This window comes from Quercus robur, chromosome 4, assembly GCF_932294415.1.
Source record: "Quercus robur chromosome 4, dhQueRobu3.1, whole genome shotgun sequence".
Taxonomy (NCBI): domain Eukaryota; kingdom Viridiplantae; phylum Streptophyta; class Magnoliopsida; order Fagales; family Fagaceae; genus Quercus; species Quercus robur.
In genome coordinates this window covers 67,983,220-68,005,363 of record NC_065537.1, presented here as the reverse complement: position 1 = coordinate 68,005,363, position 22,144 = coordinate 67,983,220, and the positions used below count along the sequence as shown (strand labels likewise).

Below are 22,144 nucleotides of genomic sequence, written 5' to 3'. Positions count from 1 at the left end.
AAAAATAAAAAGGATTTACAAGACTGTATGTCTATGCATTGCGTTATCATTTCGGAAACATAGAGATATAACATGTGAAGTAAAATGATAACAATTTTTATTAATATAAAGATGTATTACAACGTACAAAGAGGGGCTTAAACAAGCCTATACAAAAGGTGAACTGCCGAAACAATAAAAAAAAAAAACATCATTAGCAATACAGATAAGTAAACAGTCGGGTGTCTTTTAAACTCGTCTTCAAACTCTCTCCAATCTCTGCCTTAGCATCGCCCATATTGAGAGAAGGACCTTCTTTGGAAAAAGATGGAGGAGATGGAAGACGAAGATGGAGGAGATGGAAGAAGAAGATGGAGGAGATGAATGAGGAAGATGGAGGAGATGAATGAAAAGAAGGAGGAGAAGAAGAGAGAAGAGATGAAAAGGAAGAAAAAGGAGTAAAAGAGGGAGAAGGAAAAGCACCAGGATGGATCTGGTGGTGGAAAGAAGAAGAAAGAGAGGCAAAATGAGGCACCAGTGAACGAAGAGAGGAAGAAGCAGGGGCACTTAATCCCTGCCCCAGTCCTGACTCCTAACACACTGGTGCCGTGTTAGATATGCTCATGAGAGAGCGGGTGGTACTGATAATGGGTGTCCTCGACTCAGTCACGCCGAAAGTGTGACGTGACGAGCCCCTGCTTCGGATTTTGGCTGAAAGGAAGGTGAGACAAATCTTGAGTCTCCGCCATCCTTGCCCTGACCGAGCCATTTCGAGCTTTACTAGAGCATGGTGTTTTTGGGAGGGGTATGGCTCCTTCATTGCTAATTACTATGGTGAACGTATTACAGGTTAAGGTATGACCAGAGGGTAAAGGTAAACTCTGGGAGGAATCTAAGGGTTTCAGATTTCGGGGGGATTAAAGGGATTCATGTATGTGAGAAACAACTCTCGTCTTTCCTTTTTATATGAGGGACGAAGAGGAGGGTACTTAATATGTTCAGATCTCCAAGGAAATCTGCCAACAAGAATATGCCCGTTTCGCTCCCCCACACCATTAGTAACCATTAAATCTGAGAGGTCTCGTGAAGGGAAACTATTAAAGACACGCTTTGGATACCCAGACGGCATGAGCGTATTGTGAATAAATTAAGAGGAACATCTCGTAGACCGGTACATTTTCTGGGCAGATGGAGAATCACCAACGTCAGTCAAAGGCTGAATTAAATGAGCCATAATAAAGGCTCGGTATTACCAAAACCCCCCTCTCCAACCAGGAGGTCGGACAGCAGGGTTTGGAGGGGCTATTGTGAGACCCAATAATTTATGGGCCAGGCCCACTTACTCATGGGGAGTCCAAAGGCCTAAGCCGAAGAAGGCTATGGCCCAAGCTCAATAATATAAATCACAAAATGGCCCGGAGATGCAGCCGAGGACAGTTCAGTCCTCGGCAGACCTAAAGTTCCATCGAAAAGAGGGGCAAAAAAGGTATATGAACAAACTTGAAAGAAAATCTAAAATATCTCGGGAAAGCTGCCCTTACTACCCTTCCCCAATAAGACTCTGCACCTAACAAAGCCGGATTCTTTGGCTTTTTCAGCCACCCCCAACGATTCTGGGATTAGACTGACGGGACAAATATCAGTCTTGGAAAGGTTGACCCTACACGTGGACGGAGGACTGCGAGCATTGGCTAGTATAAAAGAAAAAGTAAGTAATCTGGAGAAGGGGGCCTCCCATCCCACCTCCAGGAAAAAGACTCCAAGGGTGAAAACACCTTAACGATGTATGCACACCACAAAAACCCACCGCCGAGTAACCAAGGCCTAGCCTTTCAAACCCACGCTCTACAAATGATATTGTCTGGGCCTTTTCACGTGCGAATCCAACACTGTTGTGGTTCGTTGCGAATCGTGTCCTTATAATTATATTTCATATTGTATTTTTATTCATTTTCTTTAAATATAGTTTGATTTAAAAAAAAAATAATAATTTGATCATTGTATATTTTATATCAATAGAGTGGTTCAATTCTTGATTCTATCTCATGAGAAGAAGTTATACAATTGTTTTTAGAAGAAGTTATATGATTGAGTTACAAGACATTTGATAAGTTATCTATGTAACAATATATATATATATATATATATATATTAACATGCTTTATAAGAAGAAAGTTAAGGTCAAACATAGCTTTCGTACTTAAAATATAGTAGTATATGTATAGTATTATTTTGTTTTTTGTATTTTGTTTAGAACTTATTTGTATAGGGTTTCAATTAGTTTAATTGATATCTCTTCTATCCTTAATTGATAAAAATATTTTATATTCAAATTAGGACTAGATTTGAAATTCACCTATTAAAAAACACTCTTTAATGTCTTAACTTGATCCCACACAAGGAGCAATCAAATAAATAAAAAGGAATGGATGTTTTCAATCTATGATTATGATGATTGCTCTTTATCATTATGTCAAGATACTAATTAATTTTTTGTGCAGACAGGATTCAAATTTTAGATATTTTGTTTGACAACAAAAAACTTTCTCAATTGAGTTACTTGTTATCGACTAATCGTTTTGAAAAGCAATATTTAAGAAGTTTGGACATGATATGATTGGCCACGCTCTTACAAACTGTTTTATTGAATGAGAATAGTTAGAATGAACTCATTTCTCAAAAAAAAAAAAAAAATGGTCGGAAGGAACTCTTAACTATTTTATAAACAATGTGTTTCAATTAGCTCAATTCGTAAAGGTTTTTTTTTTTTTTGCCTTGGATAAGAGATTTGAATTTGAATTCTGCCTGTACCATTAATCAATTGTTGCGTTGAAACAAAAGTCATAAGCTCAAATCCTATTATACTTATAAAATAAAAAATAAAAACCATATTTAGGAAGAAGTTTGGGCATGATATGGTTGGCCCCGCCCTTGAATCCCGTGTATTTCTGGGCTTCTATTTCCGGCTTCACCTATGAGACCCAAAACATTCGAGACAAGGCCCATTTTAGCGACTAAACGTATAAACACTCAATGGGTTTGTTAGCCTGATACAGCCCAGGATAGCATAAGCCAACAGCTGGGCAACCATACTAGTTAAAGTACACAAAAGTCCCTAGTGTTTTTTGTTGAATTTGGTCCAAGCCCAAGGAAAATTCAAAATCAAACCCAAAGGAGGTTTGGACTTTGGTCTACATTGGTGGGTATATTTTTTTTTTAATTATAAATAATTTTAAAGACACACCTAATCGCACACCCAATTTCATAACTTATTGATATGTGAGATTGCAGTTGGATTACACTCACATTTTTCTACAATCTGTCATGGAAGACCAGCCAATTCAGCATCAAACCTAACTTGTTCCCCTTATGGCTAAATTGAGATTACTTTGGCCTAACTTTGTTTCCAAAACCAAGTAATAGCTAATAGATACTGTTTATTACCCCATGTAAAAGGAGAGTGCTTTGTTTTATACTTTGCTTTAAAAAGTAAGCAAAGTGCTGAGGTATACAACCAAAGCTGTGGAGGTATAGTACAAGATCAAATAATGTGATGGATACAACTTGTTTCACAACAAATTTCATAATTATTGAAGTGATTGATTTGAATAATGGACACAACTGACACACTCACAAGATCACTTCAGTTATTGTGAAATTTTTTTCATTAAAAAAAAAAAAATTATATCCATAGCATTAATTATAAATGAAAGAAGTTTTATATCCCAAAGAAAATAGATAATATTATTTTGCAAATTCATGTTTGGCTACTCTGATAGCAAAAAACTATCCGTTAGAGCCAAACAAAAGTAGCAAGAAGACAACATATGTACGGTTCTCTTTTATATCTTATTGGCTCATCCATTGTCTTTGCAAAGGTGAGTGGATATGGCAATAACAAGCCTCATCCTCAGAAGCATGTGCAGCTGCACTTGGCTCCAAAGCTCAGCACCACCGCCTCCGCCTCGGCTGAGGATTTGTTGCTATTCTTCTACTCAGCACTCTGTTCACAAAACCTTGACACACATTCACAGATCTGGTGTCATAGCTTGCCTTCGTGCCAATAGGTCTCTCTCTCTAATATTTTAGTTTAGAGACTGTTTTGCTGTCTTTTACTCTCATTAATGGCTTAGTTACTGTATCTTTTTTCTCCTTTTGGATAGCGCAGAGCTGGCACTGAAAGCTGCACGTGCTGCACTTAGTGGCGGCATCTCAGTTGTGAGTCCTTTTTTTTTCTTTACAAAATTTTCTTTGATCTCTTTCATAAATTGAACTAGAGTTTCATGTCAAGTGAACTGTCTTAATAATTAATGAATCACATGCGTAACAATCATGACTTCTAAGACCAAACTTTTATTATATAAATATTAGCGAAATAAGTAGCTATTATTATCTTAAAAGTTGATTCAGTTGCATTGTTTTGGACAGTCTAGAAGAACTTATTGCACCCACACTTCTTATCCCTTAATCTATGGATTGTGATTAGTTAGATTCTTGCCGTTACTTAAGGTCTCTTGGGAAATTTTTGCATTGTTGATTGGTGAAATGTTCGCTTTATGTTAATCATTTTATAAAGAAATACAATGGTAATTTATTCTTATTCTGCAATTAGTTGCAGTAGTCCATGATTATATGAAAGATGGTTTCTGATTTGTTTCTCTTTCTTGATATGTAGCTGGAGATTGTGATGTCTACCCCAGGTGTATTCGAGGTTGTTTAGAATGCAATCTTTTCCAATTCCCCAATGCATTGGCTTCTTGGGCTTGGGAGTTAATGTGCTTTCTTTCTCTTTTGCATAGGTTCTTCAGCAGCTGGTGCAGGAGCATCCTACTACAACCTTAGGAGTAATTCTCTTCATAGCTCCTCTTGAATTTCTTAATATATCATTTATGTTCAAACTGACTGTGCTTGACAAAAATCCTTGCTAAAGTCTATGCTTGTCGGCATAGTTATTTGTGCATGATCTATGGACAAATTCTGTGCTTGTTTGGAAGGACATAAGACTGGTGTTTCTCATTTGTTGGATGTTATATGAACATGTGAGCTTGATTTATAATGATCCGTGATGAGCTAATTAGCTTAATTACTAGTTATCTGACAAAATGCTATAACAAATTGCCCCTTTTAGATATTATCTTTAGGCACATTTCATGTAAATCCAACTAGATGCAATTTTAAGTTCACAATCTGGTTTTGGATGCATGTGGATGGGTTTGTTTGTTGCTGACATACCATAGATAATTATAAATAGAGAGCCCGATTTTGATCTACTATCTGTGAAATAAGAATAGGTCATAACTACTTGGAGGACTATCAAAAACTATCTTTGTAACAGACTTTGAATGTTTTTACTGTTCCATCTTCAATCAAGAGAAGTCATAGAAAGGTTCCATATATATCTATGCAAGTACTGCTTTGCAAGAGTTTTCTCACTTCTGAAAAATATAAAGTATCCTGCAGGTTGGGACTGTTTTAAATGTTGAGGATGCCAAAAATGCAATAAATGCTGGAGCCAAATTTCTAATGAGTCCTGCAATGGTGAAAGTATGCGTTTTGAATTCTGCAGTCTCATGCGTTTTGAATTATTTTGTCCTTTTTAATGCTCTTCATGATTCTTGTAACTTTCTATCTTGAATTTAATCCTAAACAAACCTGTTAGAAGACATCACTAATACTGCTTCTTCTGTATACTCTAAACATGCTTATTGGCTGTCAGGACATTATGGTTGATGCCCAATGTGGTGAAGTTTTGTACATACCTGGAGTGATGACCCCAACAGAAGTAAGGCCATCTTATAAAACTTAAAACTCTCTTTCATTTCTAAGCTTTATAGCGTTTGTAAAAATTTTCTTAACGCACTTGACTTCTTATAATGTTTATCTTGTTGGACACTTCTATTTCAGAGTTATTTTTTTTCTACTGTTCTTTTTGAGATTTGAAACTTTTGAGTCAGAAGGAGAACTTAAAACCTGATTGTGATTTACAGATATTGTCTGCATATGATTCTGGTGCCAAAATTGTCAAGGTAAGTGTTGACATGTTCTATGATGCTTAAGATTGGGCAGTTCATATGGTAGTCACCGTCCAATGCCATATGCACTCCTGACTCCTTTTTTCAAAGGATATTAATGTGAAAGCTCATTATTTATTTGATATCCTGTATACACCAGTCATTACGGTTGCTAGGTACACAATTATGGTAAATGTCCCCAATTGACCATAAACTTCTTTTAAACATATATCAGTGCTTGAATAGTCATGATTTTCTTTTTGGTTCAAAAATAAAAGTCATCTTTCTAAATGAAATTATATAAAGTTATGCAAGCTTCAATAATAAGTTCTGTAGCTTAGCTTTCTGAGTTAGAATAAGATATCAGTGGAAATTGGATCTAAATTACCGTAAACTGTTTTTCTGAGATGAATGTGCATCTTCATTTCTCCTGTAACCAACTTGGATTCAAGATTTGTCATTTTAATTGGTTCATCTTGTCTCAAATCTACCCTATCTAAATTTAATCTTTCAGTTTGCTATCTTGTGAATTGATCATGCATTAGACTTACCCAAAAAAGATCATGCATGCATAGGCTCTGCTTCCTTGAGTTGGCACCTTGGACCCGGTTAGTGTTTTTACCACAGAATTTTAAAAGTATTTCTGTGCCTTGAAGTGGTCTTTCTTGTCTTAGGTTGCTCTATAAAGTTTTTCCAGCCCACATTGTTCTTCTGTACACAATTTCAGATAGTTGAGAGTTCCTTACTTATATTGGCATTATGTAGGTTACTTACGCCCCTAAATACTGGCTCATAAGTCATAAATGCATTCTTCGTCAATCTAAAGAATCTTCATAAGATTTGCACAGTGAAGAAAGTATGGCTTAGTATATGATTGGTTCTTACAAACATTTGTATTCTCTAGTTTCCTCACTAAGAATTTTGGGATTTTATACTGTTTGGATGTCAGAAAATAGTTCATCTATAGATGTACCTCATGGATTTATTTTTCTTCTATTTGGTGGACTAGGTTTATCCCGTCTCTGCACTAGGTGGTAGTCGGTATATTTCTGCACTCAAGAGGCCTTTTCATCACATCTCAATGGTTGCTTCTCAGGGCATAACAATAGGTTAACTTTGTCTCTGTCCTGTATCTCTTAAAGACTCACTACTATAATTTTTGTGCTCATGCTCAAAAGTAAGAAAGATTCAAAACTCCGTTATTTATTATCCAAGTATAAGAAAAAGAGATGATTTTGCATCTGGGAATTGTATTCATATCCCTCCATTATCCAAATTGTTCTCATGGCTAAGACATTTATTGGGAGTTCTTTCAAACTTAAAAAATAATAATTTAAATGCGTGTATCAGCCCTTCAAATAAATGAAAATCATGCATAAAATAACATTTTCTTGATTCATGTGTACTTTTCATAGATTGAAATTCAAACTTGTAGTATTCTTGGAACATGTGTTTTTGGAGAACCTAAAGAGACATTATGTTCAGAAATATTTGTTAAGTTGATATGTTTTATATTCTTATTTTCTGCGTGCAATGGGATGTCATCTGTTTCTAATCTGATACAGATTCAGTCAGAGAATATATCACCCAAGGAGCATCAGCAGTTGTATTATCAGATGCCATATTTGATAAGGAGGCAATTAGTCAAAATAATTTCAATGAAATATGTCAACTTGCACACTTTGCAGCTTTGCGAGGCAATGAAGCATTAGAATGGTGAGATCTTTTGTTGTCTATGATATTGCTTAGTTTTGTCTTTGCTAGACTATTATAGCTGTAGCCTTTGTTTGAAGTTGCCAATGCTACTATCTTCAAAATTTTAAAAGATCAATAAAGAGTGAGAAGTACTAGACTAAATAAAATGAATGGGATTTGTTCTAAACCAGATATGCTGGATCTAAAATGTACACTTGTCATGACAAACCTTTAAAGTCATAACTGCTAACCCATGAAATTGTAGGCAAACTATTTCTTCATCAATGTGTGATATGGATTTTATGTTCGAATGCAGACAGAAATTTCATTTTTTATAAACCGATGCTAAATTGATGACCGACGTATAAATTAAGAAAAATGTGTGGCATATAATTTCTGAGTAGCAGATTATTGGTTTTGCTAACATTCTACATAAATAGGTGAATTAACATTTTAGTAATCCCGGAGTGGATTGAAATCTACCTTATTTGCCACCATACTAGGTTTTCACTCATTAATATTCTTGTTTCTCCTGCCAAAGTTAACTTTGATAACTTCATGTCAGTATTGTGTTAGAAGATGCTTTTGTGCAACTAAATTTAGTTAGTGAAAATTTTGTTTTTCCTTTTTCATATCTCTTTCTCATGAGCTTCTTTGTGGTCAAGCAACCATGAATTAAAATCCTTTGTTTTCATGGTGCTGCCCTTAGTTTCTCCCAGTGTAATTGTGGAAGATTTAAATAGCATGATGATGACTTATGGCCATCATAAAGTTAATGCATCATTTTCATTTATTAAGGTATATTGTTAGTTAGTATATGTTTAAATTGTTCCATCTTGATAAAAGCTCCCTCACAAAAAGTACCAGGTTTAATTCGACTCACACAAACGAAAAATAGAATAAAACACTTCAGCCTACAGACCAGACCAACCTGATCGATGACTAGGTTGGTTGACTTGGTTCAGTTCATGGTTCAGTTCAGCTATATGATGCTTTGACTTTGATCCTTGAGTATGGAATAATGATTATTTCTGTGTTAATTGATTCCTGGATTCTGATCCAACTTGATCTGAATGTGTAGCTCCCTTTCCTTTTTGATCCACCAAAATAACAACAAAAAAGTCCCATAAGGTAGGAGATGAACTTTGACAGCTTGGACTCAGAACTTTCCAAAAACAATCTATTACACATTGCATACTTATCACATATGGGGCTAGGGAAAAGGTTGTGTGTGCTTTTGAGGAACATCCCATATGGTAGATAACGGTTTTGTCCATTAATGGTTCTGACTGATTTGTGTGTCATGCTGATGCAGGAAGAAAAGAAGCACGCTAAACTAATTGCATTACAAGTGCCCCAAAAGTTTCCTTTGCAGCACCTACACCAGGGTTAAAGCATCGGAAATTTTTTAGGACAAAACTGATGCATATACGCGAGAAATGCATAATGGATACCTACTAGACTATTGAGGTAGAAGATCAGCCCTTCGTTGTTGTCTTCATTTAGTGTGCCTTTTCTTGAACCTAAAGTAGTCCTCCATTGTTTGTCAACTGACATGCTAAAAATAACATGGACTCTGGTTTGGAGCTGATACGTATTTATAATGCTAGGAAACTGTGACCCACATGATCATATCTTTGTTATGTCGAATTTTGAAATATTTTTGGCACTATGATCATTGCCATTGTTTTCATTATTATTGTTGTCATCACAACCTTAATTATCATTTATTGAATTCAGTTCTTCCCATATTTTTTCAGATTGATGGCTATTAACAAAACCAGGCTGACTACCCCTGGATATCTACTCTGAAGAGCTAAAAATTGAACTTTGAACTGATTTATTAGCTTGTTGGTATGGTCGGTTAAGTCGACATTACAGTGTAGACATTTGGAATGCATTCCCCCATCCTCTCAAGTGGTGTATTTGGAGAGAGAAATGCTCGGAGTTTCGAAATGTGGAAACTTCAGTTTTGGACTCGAAACTCTCATTCCTTGGACCTTTGTTTGAGTGGATGGCAGACATGAGCAGTATCTCTGAGTAGCATGATCTTTGTAATTTTCTTTCAAATTGTTGGTGAATCTCGTGTACTTCTTTTGTACTTGGGTAGTTGGATTATGCTACTTTAATTTTATGTTCTCTTAATGAATCATTTACTTGGGTACTTGGCTTTCTTTGCATTCCAAATCACTAATTTCACACCACTTACTCAGCTTCTATTAAAGTAATCATTTTTGGAGTTTGGACAATAATGCTAAAATTATGCTAAAATTTTTTTCTGCAATATTAATTTTAAGTTATTCTACATTATCCAGAATAAGGGAAATATTTGCATCATCTGTAAAGTACAGATTTCAATCACAAATGGAGGAAATGATGACAAAAATTGTGTTTGATTTGTAAATTACTTTATTGATATGTATATATTTTTTTATTTAAAAAATTATAAAGCTGTAAGTTGATATCTACACTCTACAGGGTTTCTCAGCTAACCTTGTTTTGGCCAAGAGTTCAAGCTCTCGAAGGTAACAGGACAAGGACTTTTTGTTGTTTTGATAAGTGATGTAGGACACGGTTTAATATTTAATTTTTGTAATTATTTAATTTTAGTATTTTTATGTAATTTTTGTTATTTTAGGTTTAGGTTATTTATTTTCTTTTCTTTTTTTTAGGTGTTTTTAATGTTGTTTAGTCAAATTAAAGTTTTTTATGCTTTCGTAGTGGCATTGGGGTTTTTAGTTGCCCTATGTTTTGTTTTTATTATTTAAACGCAGTGTTCGTTTGGGATCCACTTATTTTGCTGAAACTGAAAACTTTTTGTTGAAAGTACTGTAGATAAAGGCAAAAGTTAGCAGAAACAGTGAGACCCATAAATAGTACCAAAAATTGCAGTAAGACCCATGAATAGTAGCAAAAATAAGTTAAATAATAAAATAAGTTGGCAAAAATAATTTTTCCCAAATGCACATGCATTATAGCCTCCAAAGGCAATTCAATATTTATTTTATTCTTAATAAAATACAGACTTTTTGTCAAATTATTTCTCTGGTAGATTCATGTTTATCACTTTATGGATTCAAGGAACCCCTCGTGGATTCGAGGTTTACTACTTAGAAACTAATAGTTTAGTTTCTGTCCGTCAAAGAGAGCATTGTGTGTGCTCTTTTTAGGCTTCCGCGACATCAGTTGATATCAGAGCCTTGACATACCTTGGTTTGATAGCTAACCAACGAGATAGTGACCACCATAACAACGACGGCAACAACGATGTTGACAACATAGTCCTCACTAGGGCTGAGTTTCTCAAGTTTCGTGAAGAGGCTTGTGATGAGAATCAACAATTTTGTGAAAAAAGTCAGCAAATTATAGGCAAAATCAAGTAAAAGATTGCTACTTTTCTTGCTAGGAAATCATCTCACAACAACAAAATTCAATATATTCAAAGACGCACTCCTAATTGCAAGAAAATTTCATTCTTTGATGGAGATATGTGTAAGTTGGATTTTATTGATTGGCTTCCTGACTTGGAAGAGTATTTTAATTTTTGGAAAATTTGTGATGAAGAAAGAGTACGGCTTGCATCTAATAAATTGGACGATGAAGCAGAGGAATGGTGGGAAGACATTCAAATCGATAGAAAGCGGGGAGGTAAGCATCCAATCTACTCTTGACAAGGAATGAAAAAGGTATTAATTGATTTATGGTTTCCTAATGCCTATTATGATATGCTAGATTATACAAGTGTTGATTATAAATCTATATATTCATATGAAAAGCAATATGTTCAAAACATGAGAGGTCAACCACAAAACCAAAATAATCATAGCCAAGTCCATGTGTCAAGTAAAGGAAAGGGTTTGAGGGTTGAGAAGAAGCAGCCTATTTCTAAAGAAAATTTTGAAGTGGTTAAAAAATATCAAAACTTGCAACAAGTTATTGAATTGAAGATTGAAGATATCACTTGTCAAAAGTTTGATGAAGATATTATTGAGAATATTGTGGAAGATCCAATTGAGGTTAAATATGGTAATAAGTCCATCATCTACAACCTCCAAGTTCCAGTTGATTTGTTGAGGATGACTACACAATATGTTGATTTTCTTGGAGTAGAAAATTTTAATTTTATTATCAACCCTTTGTTGATTGATGTTGCAAATAAATTGAAGGTAGATGAGAAGAAATTTTATGCTACACTTTATGAAGAATTCAAGTTTCAAAACAGGGTCAAGTTATTAAAGCATTCAAAATATTTGTTTATTTGGAGTAGAAGATTTCAGATTTCGACCATCAACTTGAGGACGAGTTTGTTTCAAGTGGAGATGTCTGATGTAGGACATTATTTAATATTTAATTTTTGTAATTATTTAATTTTAGTATTTTTATGTCATTTTTGTTATTTTAGGTTTAGGTTATTTATTTCATTCTTTTTAGGTGCTTTTAATGTTGTTTAGTCACAAATTAAGGTTTTATATTCTTTCATAGCCACCTTATAAGGGTTTCTAGTTGCCCTAGGTTTTGTTTTTACTATTTAAACGCGTTGTAGCCTCCAAAGGCAATTCAGTTTTTATTTTATTATTAAAAAAATACAGAATTTTTGTCGAATTCCTTCTCTGGTGGATTCTAGTTCATCATCTTATGGATTCAAAGAATCCTTCGTGAATTCTAGGTTTACTACCTAGAAACTAATAGTTTAGTTTCTGTCTATCAAAGAGAGTATCGTATGTGCTTTCTTCAGACTTCCGCGACATCAGTAAGTGACAAAAAATTTTCGTTAGAAAGAGGAGAAACATTGGATGACTTAGTACCAAAAGCACTAGACGATTCATACAAAGATGGTTACACATTTTTTGTTTTATTTTATTTGGTAAACAAAGATGGTTACACATATATTTTATTTTTTATTTTTTGGTAAACAAAGATGGTTACACATTTAGCTCAATAGAATAGAAGCCAGCTCTATACCATTGGAATTCAAGTTGAGACTAAGATTCATATGACCACATAGAAGAAAGGTACTGAATCTGTGGGAAATTTTGGATTGTTCCTCACGATGATATATAGGGTATAATATGTCTTTTTGGATATGATGGCTACAGTAGATTTGGATTTTGGTGCTTTTCATCATTTTTATGAAGAACACCCAAAATATATATATATTTAGAAAGGCATCATATAATTGGTAGGCATCCTTATAAGACTAATACTTATTGAAATTGTTTATAAACTACTTGATTAACTTATTCATTTTTCATATAGAAAATACTATGACTTTTTTTTATTCCTTCACAAATCAAGCAAATAAATAAAAAATAAATTATAATTAAAATTATATTATTTGAATTGCTTAGACAAAATAATTTTTATTTATAAATATATAGAAATTAGGTTGATCAAATTGTTAAAAATTATAAAAATTATTTACAATTAAATAGGTGGACTTGTTTACAAACACATTAAAGTGTTTGAGTTTGACTTTTCAATAGACAACCTAAATTTGCTAGAAGCGAGCATTCATATCAGCCTACTCAGATATTTAGCTAAACTAGCCTAATTTTTTTTTTTTTCTAGTTTAGCTATTTGTGTTTTTTATACACACGCATCAGACTCAATACCTTCTTACTTCATTTAAATATTTATTTTTTCACTCTCCTCTTAGCATGGTTAACCACAACTAAGCCAATCAATCAGCCACCACTGCACCACAACTAGCCACCATTGAACCAAACCATTCAAACACCACTGCACCGCAACCAACCATCACCAAACAAAACCTAGCAACCACTTCCAAAAAACCCAAAAACATCATACAATTGACCCATTTCAACCGCCACAATGCTGCTACTACCGCCTAAACCCACAAAACCCAGCAACCACTCCACAAAAACCCAAAAACCTCATGAAATCGACCCATCCACGTTGATCTAAACCCAACAATCACTCCTCAAAAACCTCACGCAACCCACACCAATTAAACCCAACCAAAACCCAAATGGACCCAACCATCATCGCTAACCACCATTTGCAATTGATTTATTGTGGGGAAGGGAAGATCAAACATTTTCACAGAGAGAGAGAGAGAGAGAGAGAGAGAGAGAGAGAGAGAGAGAGAGAGAGAGAGAGAGAGAGAGAGAGAGAGAGAGAGAGAGAGAGAGAGAGAGAGAGAGAGAGAGAGAGAATGAAATTTTAAAAAAAGTGTTAAATTTTGGTGTAGCGAGGAATAATTCCACGCTACTTGTGGTGTGATGAGATTGATGCGTGAGGTTTTTGTGGGTTTTTTTTGCTATATTTTTAGCATTAGACTAATTTAGCTAGTTTGATGTGAATGGTGTAATTCAACTAGGAAATCATGGAAATTAAAAAAAATAAATAAATAAAAGTTGGCCTAATACTTTTTTTTTTATTACATTGGTCAAATAAACAAACATATAAATTTTTTTTCTCAAGAGTAATTCTAGTATCACATAAAATGTCACAATTATTATCATAATTATCTTACGTGTTAAACTCTAACTATTTTCCTATCACTTTCACATGAATTCATCACTTTTTTTCCACCACTCACCATCTCCACCACTATAGTCTGTTACTTGGATAGTTGTGACATTTTACGTGCTTAGATATGGATATGTCACTAAGGTAGTGCTTAGATATTTCTATATATATACGCCCCATGCATAAGCAAAATTAGACAACCATCCATTGCATTACGATAGAGTAATAAAACACTGACTTACTGTCATACCAAAAGTCTCAGACTCACGACCATGTGCACTTTAGAGAAATGCGGCAACCTCTTCATCCTAAAACTCATCGGTGACCATCACGAGCACCATCTTGGCTCACACCTCATTAACTCTCTCCTCTCCACTCTCTCCCAAGTCAAGTCCCAATCCATCAATGGCGGCTCCGCTCTCATCACCATCGCTCGTGGCAAGTTCTTCTGCAACGACGTCGACATCCCATGGGGCCTGCCTCCGCCTCCACCAAATGGTCGAATCCTTTAGATCAGTCATCGTTGCCCCAGTGGCAGCTCTAGGAATTATTTTTAGGATGGTCACTAAGAAACTTAAATTATACAAATTTAATAAAAAGACAATTTGAATATATCGTCACTAAAAAAAAAAAAACACGCAAATACATAAAATTTTACAATTTTTTGTATTAACAAAGAGAATAAGAAAAAAAAAAAGACTAATAAAGGATAAAGTGTAAATTGAAAATGCTGATATGAGAATAATAAAGTAACCACAATAATTTCTTTATAGATCTTATGCAACAAGTTATTAGCCTGTTATTGGTGGGTAAAACATGTCAATATTGAACCCAAATTAGAATTAGTAATAGCTTACCACATAAGATTTATTGTAAAAATGTTATGGATGTAGTATTACTTTAATATTTATTGAACTCAAATTCTTATGAGTCTCAAGTAAAAGTGTTTAACATTTTTATTAGGGTGGTCAAAATAGGTTAATTTGGTAAATAATATATATTTTTTAAAGTATATATATACAGTATTTTCAAGTCAAGGTAATCCCAAAACATATTAATTTAAAATAATTATTTATATAAATATTTTTTGCATATATAATTTTTTTTTGGACAAGTGAGGGTGGTCCTAGGACCACCAGCACATACAAGTAGAGTCACCATTGTGCTGCCCTCCTCTCCCTCCCCATCCCAACCATCGTTGCCATCTCTGGCCACGCTGTCGCCGCCGGATTGGTCCTTGCTCTCAGCCACGACTACGTCCTCATGAGACGCGATTGCAACTTTCTGTACATGAGTGGGGTCGATCTAGTGATGACCTTGCCGGACTACTTCGTGACTCTGATGAGGTCCAAGATCGGAGGGTCGGCCGCTTGGCATGATGTGTTGCTAAGAGGGATGAAGGTGAAGGGAGAAGAGGCGGTGAGAATGGGGATTGTGGACTCGGCGGCGTATGATAGCAAGGAGAGTGTTGTGGAGGCTACGGTGTGCCTTGGGGATAGGTTAGCGGAGAGGAAATAGAATGGTGAGGTGTGTGCGGAGATTGGGAAGAGTTTGTATCCCGAGCTTTGTGGTGTGCTTGGATTGGTTTCGAAAACCATTGTAGCATCTTCTAAGCTTTGATAATTACTTGTTAATAATATGTTGCATTAATAATCTTTGTAGTTTGTACCATTAGTATGTGTTCTGAGCAATCTGAAAATTTGTAACATGAAACAGCCGGTATGATATAAGTATGATACGAATACGATGCGAGTATGACACCCTAAATGAAGTGTCCGTGCTTACCTAGATTGTTATCCAAATTTGTAAAAATTATTGTTGACATTTTGTGTTAATAATCTTTGTACCATTTGGGTTTGTATATTCTCAAAATAAAAGCAATGGAAATGATGCATGAATAGATAGGTGTACGTGAGCTTGGATTTATGGGTCCTAGAGGCTGGTTACTGGTGGAGTGGTATGACTTAATCTTAATGTCCAACTATGGAGTCCCTCTCTCAGCAAATTAGCTCACCAGTTTAATATTTTGACTGCTCTTACTATGTATATAGTTGTGAAAACATTTGACCTTATTCGGAGAGTCACATGATCAGAGGATTTAGCTTTGCTAGTAGGAAATTCCAAACCTGTAAAGCAAACAAAGAGCAATGGTTATCAGATGCTGAGAACACCAAGTAAAGTGGCTTGGTGTGTATTTGACCAAGATAGAGACTATTGGTAAGTGTCTGTTTGAGATGCACTTAAGCCAGTTTGCCAATTTATTTATTTATTTATTTTTTTGTGGATTCCATGTGAATCACTTACAAAAGGCTAGATAAGGTGTTCTCAAACAAACAACAAATCTAAAACATCTGGTTTCACAAGACTACACGAGCATTCCTGTGCAATTGAGGTTGATAATTCGAGCATTGGCATCTCTCATTGATTATGTGAATGGTTTCAACCTTTCAAGGGTGGTAAACTCACCTTCAAATCTTTTTTCTTTCTTTTTCTTGAGTTGGTAAGCTTTGTACTATTTAGATTGTAAATTAATACATTGTATATATTTGCATTGAAGTATACAATATTGTACATATTAGTTTAATCTACAATGTAAATCTTATATTGATAGTACAACATGAAGACATAATGAAAAAAAACCCAATACATATCCTTTAGAAATGCATCATATAATTAGCATTGTTTTGGATCAACATCCACTAGATCATATTATTTATTCACCGCATTTGTTTTATTTTTCAGATGTGGGTAATTGGTTATTATACATGTATTTTTCTGTTAATTAAGAAACTATATCGAAATATATACACTAGCAAAATTATGTATTAAAAGAGCATGATAATTCATTTAATTTTACCTCGAGGAATTTGAACCCATTACAAGGCTAAATTAAATGTTTTAAGATTAGTTAATTTTCTTATCATTCAAGCTCAAACTTATTTATAAAATACTTAATTAACTTTTTTTTTCATACAATAGTAAATATTATGATTAATTTTTTTTATTCCTTCATGAATCAAGCAACTGAATAAAAAATAAATTATAATTGAAATAATATTATTTGAACTAATTAGATCAAATAAATTTGATTAATAAATATATAGAAATTAGATTGATCAAATTGTTAAAAAATTTTAAAACTATTTACTACAAAATGAATGGACTTGTTTAAAAGAGTTTGAATTTTTAATAGGCTAAACTTGCTAGAAGCTTGTAGTTGTAGGTCAGCCTAATATTTTATTTATTTATTTATTTTTGATTCATTCATTGGTCAAATAAACAAACATATATTAATTTTTTTTTTCTCAGTGGATGTGGATATTATTAGTTCTTTATGGCCCATGCATAGTTAGACAACCATCTACGACCACAAGCAAAAAGACCAACGAACAAGTACAGAAGCAAGCAATAAAAAGAAGAGATTCATGAGAAAAATCTAAAGGGTACAAAGACGATAGAGACTGACTTACTGTTCATATCAAAGGTCTCAGCCATGTGCACTTTAGAGAAATGCCACAGCCTCTTCATCCTAACACTCATCAGCAATGATCACGGGCACCGCATGGTAAGGTCCAAGATTGGTAGGTCCGGATTGGTTTGGCGCGATGTGTTGCTGAGAGGGATGAAGGTTGTTGGGTTAAGATAGCTTGACCCCGGTTAAGTAATTCTATTACCCAAGTTGAATAATTAGGTTCAATTGCATGTAAATCGTGAAGGCAACAACAAATCACCAAATAAACTAAATACAATAGAAATTAAATTGACATGGTGATTTATTGACAAATGGGGGAAAACCTCTCGCAAGACAAAAATTCCACGGGGTGAATTTAAGGTTACCACTTCCAAAAATCTACTAATCAATAATCAAGTGGTTACAAGTATGAGGAATCTTACCACTACCCTAACCTATCTCAAATTACCAACTTATAGTTGAACCTTTGCTCCAATACCCAATTGGACTTGTTCTTGTAGTAGACTAATTTTCTTTGTTGCACAAATCTCTAATCCATGACTAACTCTTTTGCACGGATCCTAGTACGTGACTAACTCCACATCAACTCTTTGATTGTTGTAGTTAATTTGCAACAACTTCACGTAGAAATGCCAATAAAATCTTCAATGTTGGTGCTAAAGAATTTGCTTAGTTACAGACACAACAAGAACTCTTTCTTTTGTAGGAGAAGGCTAGGGTTTCAAAAAGAAAACCTTATGAAGCTTTCTAGGGTTAGGGTTTTCTTTCTCTACCTCCTTATTTAAATAGAAGCTTAATGGGCCTTTTAAATAGGTTCTCCTCTTCCAATTAGGTTTACACAAACCTTATGTTTTCCTAGTCCTATAAAGATTATTCAAACTCATAAACAAATAGCTTTTAGGAATCAAAACATTATAGGCTATATCAGAAATCCCGTAAGCTCGATAGATTAAGATAGGTATTGAGCTTCAGTAAACCTCGATAGATCGACAGGTATCAAGGAGGTATTAGGACCTGCAGATTTAGCTTTTCTTGAGCAATTCTTGAGTAATCTTCATGTCTTCAATGTAACAACTTATAATGATCATCTTGGACCTACTTAAATTTACCCAAATACAAGTAACATGCATTTTGTCATAGGATATGTCAATTACATAAAAATATGAACCTAACAAAGGTGAAGGGAGAAAAGGCGGTGAGGATGGGGATTGTGGACTAGGTGGCGGCGAGTGAGGAGAGTGTGGTGGAAGCGGCGGTGTAGCTTGGGGATAGGTTAGTAGAGAGGAAATGGAATGGTGAGGTGCGTGCAAAAATAAGGAAGAGTTTGTATCCTGAGCTTTGTCGTGTGCTTGGATTGGTTTCAAAAACCATTGTAGCATTATCTAAGCTTTGATAATTACTTGTGAATATTACTCTGTGACTGTGTTAATAATCTTTGTACTGAACTAGAAGTGATGCATGAATAGATAAGAAGTGTAATGCTAGTATTAATTAATCCAAACTTGTAATAATGTAATGAGTAATGACTACCAATTTATATTATTTTACGACCGTGGATCATTGATGTGATGGTTACTATAGTTGTGAATACATGTGACCTTATTTGGTTTCGCATGACTGCACGAAAGTAGAATTAGCAACTTTTACACTAGTTTAAAACTGAAAGGTGACAACTCCACGGTCATAAAGGGCATTTCTTCTATACGGGCTTTTCGGTCTAGGATGGGAAACGTTTATGCAGACATCCATGTCTTGGCTACTGGTTCCAGATGCAAGTCTTTTACCTGTGTTAAACGTGAAGCCCATTCAGCTGCTCATTCCTTAGCTAAATATGCTAGGTATATTGATGGGGACATTTTTTGGATGGAGGAAACTCCACCCCCTGCCCTTGAGGCAGTGTATTTGGACTCTGTTTCTCTGAATGAATGAAATTCTGTTGGTCCGGTTTCAAAAAAAAAAAAAAACTGAAAGGTGAAAATATATTTACATTGCCATATCTTTTTCTTACTCTTTATAATTTTTTGGTTTTCGTATCATGGATCTTTGGTTTGCACTTAATGACATTTCTATTATTAAAAAAAATTCAATCCCGCAAAGGATCGTTCATGGAACTCCTATGCAATTGAGTTGACAGTTCGAGCATTGGCACATACCATTGATTATGTGAATGGTTTCAAGGGTAGTGAATTCACCTACAAGCTTTTATTTATTTATTTATTTTATATATACTTCAAGAGTTGAGTTTGTAAGTTTTACTGGTTCTTATATAATCTCACCATTGACAAAAGAAATTTGCCTACCATTTCAAACTTGTCACAATTGTGAAAAATTAATGATTTTTTTCCTCAATTATTCGATAATTGGGTGATAGATTATTTAAAGCCTGAAAAATACTAAGAGGTGTCAGCCTCATTTTTTTTTTTTTTTTTTTTTAAGTGTGTGTTTGGCAAAAATTAAAAAAACAGCTTATTTTACTATTTAGCTTATTTTTGCTATTATTCATGGGCCCACTGCACTTTTTGGTATTATTCATGAATCCCACTATACTATTTTAGCTGACTTTTACTTTTATCTACAGTATTTTCAGCAAAAAGTTTTCAGTTTCAGCAAGATAAACGGATCCCAAACGGATTCTACCTTGCTACTCGACCCGATCTTCAACTTGGATCCCTTGCACTTTGGTGTATAAGAGGTTCCACCTGAAGTAAAGAGTTCGGTTGGTGTGAACTAGATAAGTTACAAAACTCTTGACTAAAATTATTAAATTTAAGAATATGTTAAGATAACAAGTTGTAATTAGTATATGATAACAATAGTAGTGGACGGAAGTCAAAATTTACTTAAATGACACTCTCATCGAAACTTGACACCTTAGCATAGTGTAAAATTAGGTGTATCTTAGAGTTAATAGAAAAACTAAAGAAGCACTAAAAGTTAAAAGGAAAAGTAAAATAGTCTTTTCGAAAAGGTTAGGCAATCTTGACCATTGATCTTGACAGTTGGCTCTGCGCGTGCTTAGTGCATAGGCTGTCAAATTCGACGCATTTATTGATTGATGCTTGGTGTCTCCAAGAAGTAGCAGTAACTTTCGACATAATTCCCCATGTGCCGAGAGTGTGACCTGGCTTGAAATCACGACCTACTCCCTAAAACCAGCCAAGCCCATCCTGAGTTTGAACCGAACAATACCGAGCACCCAATGAGCCGTGGACGAGAGATAGTGCCTTGGGGGAATCCACCTACCGTGCAATAATTGGCGTCAGGCACGAGTTATTAGGAGGTCATGTCATTAGCAAGAAGTGGGTTCCCTTTGACCAGTGATATGATACAAAGGGACCTATTAACATAGGAAATATCCCCTCATCATGACGACCCCACTGAGAAGGGGTTATAAATGGAGGAGGAGAGGTAAGAAAAGAGGGGGGGGGGGGGGGGGCGTTGAAAAATTTGGGGAAGAGAGACACGAGAGTGGTGAGGAAAAACATATCCCGGGGAGAGGGAGATCCTGTTTGGATTTCAGGGAGTGGGCTCAACTACTTAGTAGCCATCTCGGTTGAGCCAAGATTAAGAAAGTTTGGTACCAAAGTAACACTAGAACTTCATTAGGGACTTGAGTAACCACTTCTTGGACCTCCCATTGTGGGATAACCCAATCTAGAACACAAGTAAATTGGGGGTCTTAGCCCAAAAGCCCAAGGTTGTTAGGAGTGGACCATCACAAGGCTATACTCTTAGATAAAGAGAGATGCAATAAATTTTATTTTTTAATTTTAAATATATAAATTTTTTTTAAATTATGTCGTTTTGATTGACTAAACGGTACAAATTAGATAGAACTAGACAAAAGAAATAACTTGAAAATAAAATAAAGATAAATATCTAAAATGGCGAAAAAAACGAAACTTAAATGATAAAATTGAAAGAAGATCAAAGTTATAGGGCATACATTATAACTCAACCTAAAAATGATAATTGCTTAAATAATGTTTTTTTTTTTTTTTGGGTAACCTGCTTAAATAATGTTTACTAGTACGTTTTATGATTTGCTTCGTTTTTTTCTTGTTAACCTAGGTTTTAGCTTTTTATAACATATTTAACGTCAAAGTTACCAAAAATCATATATTAAAACTATACAAATAAGGTATTGAAAATAAGCAAAATTCAAACTAGTCCTAACTACAAATTATTAGACGTTGGATCTTGCTTAATTTATACTATTTGTTAATTCAGAGAAAATGGGCTTTTGCCCCTTTTTTTTTTTTAAATCCAGGATTTTACCCCCATTCTCAAACTAATTAAGGAAATGCCCCTGTTTTGAAACTCGATTTTTGGACAATCGAGTTATAAAAAATTGAAAATTAAAAAAAAAAAAAAATTGCATGGAACTCAAGTTCGTGGAGCTCGAGTTCCATGCAATTTTTTTTTTTTTTTTTTAAATTTTAATCACCCCATACTATAGCTGTGTTCAGGGAGCCCTATAGTGGAATTTTAAATG

At 34.6% G+C, this 22,144-nt stretch overlaps 1 protein-coding gene and 1 pseudogene across 15 annotated transcripts in view; both read left to right on the top strand.

Annotated features, from left to right (window-relative positions):
• Positions 1 to 3,852: 3,852 nt before the first annotated feature.
• LOC126723447 (uncharacterized) overlaps positions 3,853 to 22,144 on the top strand; it is a 103,435-nt gene continuing 85,143 nt past the window's right edge. For 2 of the 15 annotated variants that reach the window (XM_050426845.1, XM_050426846.1), the window contains exons 1-10: positions 3,853 to 4,046; positions 4,143 to 4,197; positions 4,655 to 4,690; positions 4,779 to 4,823; positions 5,440 to 5,523; positions 5,696 to 5,761; positions 5,967 to 6,005; positions 7,000 to 7,099; positions 7,556 to 7,706; positions 9,001 to 9,155. In XM_050426845.1, coding sequence (XP_050282802.1) covers positions 3,868 to 4,046; positions 4,143 to 4,197; positions 4,655 to 4,690; positions 4,779 to 4,823; positions 5,440 to 5,523; positions 5,696 to 5,761; positions 5,967 to 6,005; positions 7,000 to 7,099; positions 7,556 to 7,706; positions 9,001 to 9,025 — 780 coding nt within the window. In that variant the 5' untranslated portion in view covers positions 3,853 to 3,867 and the 3' untranslated portion in view covers positions 9,026 to 9,155. Of the gene's footprint in view, positions 4,047 to 4,142; positions 4,198 to 4,654; positions 4,691 to 4,778; positions 4,824 to 5,439; positions 5,524 to 5,695; positions 5,762 to 5,966; positions 6,006 to 6,999; positions 7,100 to 7,555; positions 7,708 to 8,766; positions 8,911 to 9,000; positions 9,156 to 9,445; positions 9,860 to 22,144 lie in introns of those variants that run through there. The other 13 variants (XM_050426842.1, XM_050426843.1, XM_050426844.1 and 10 more) reach the window with 12 other exon arrangements.
• On the top strand, positions 14,450 to 16,112 carry LOC126723449 (enoyl-CoA delta isomerase 2, peroxisomal-like; annotated as a pseudogene).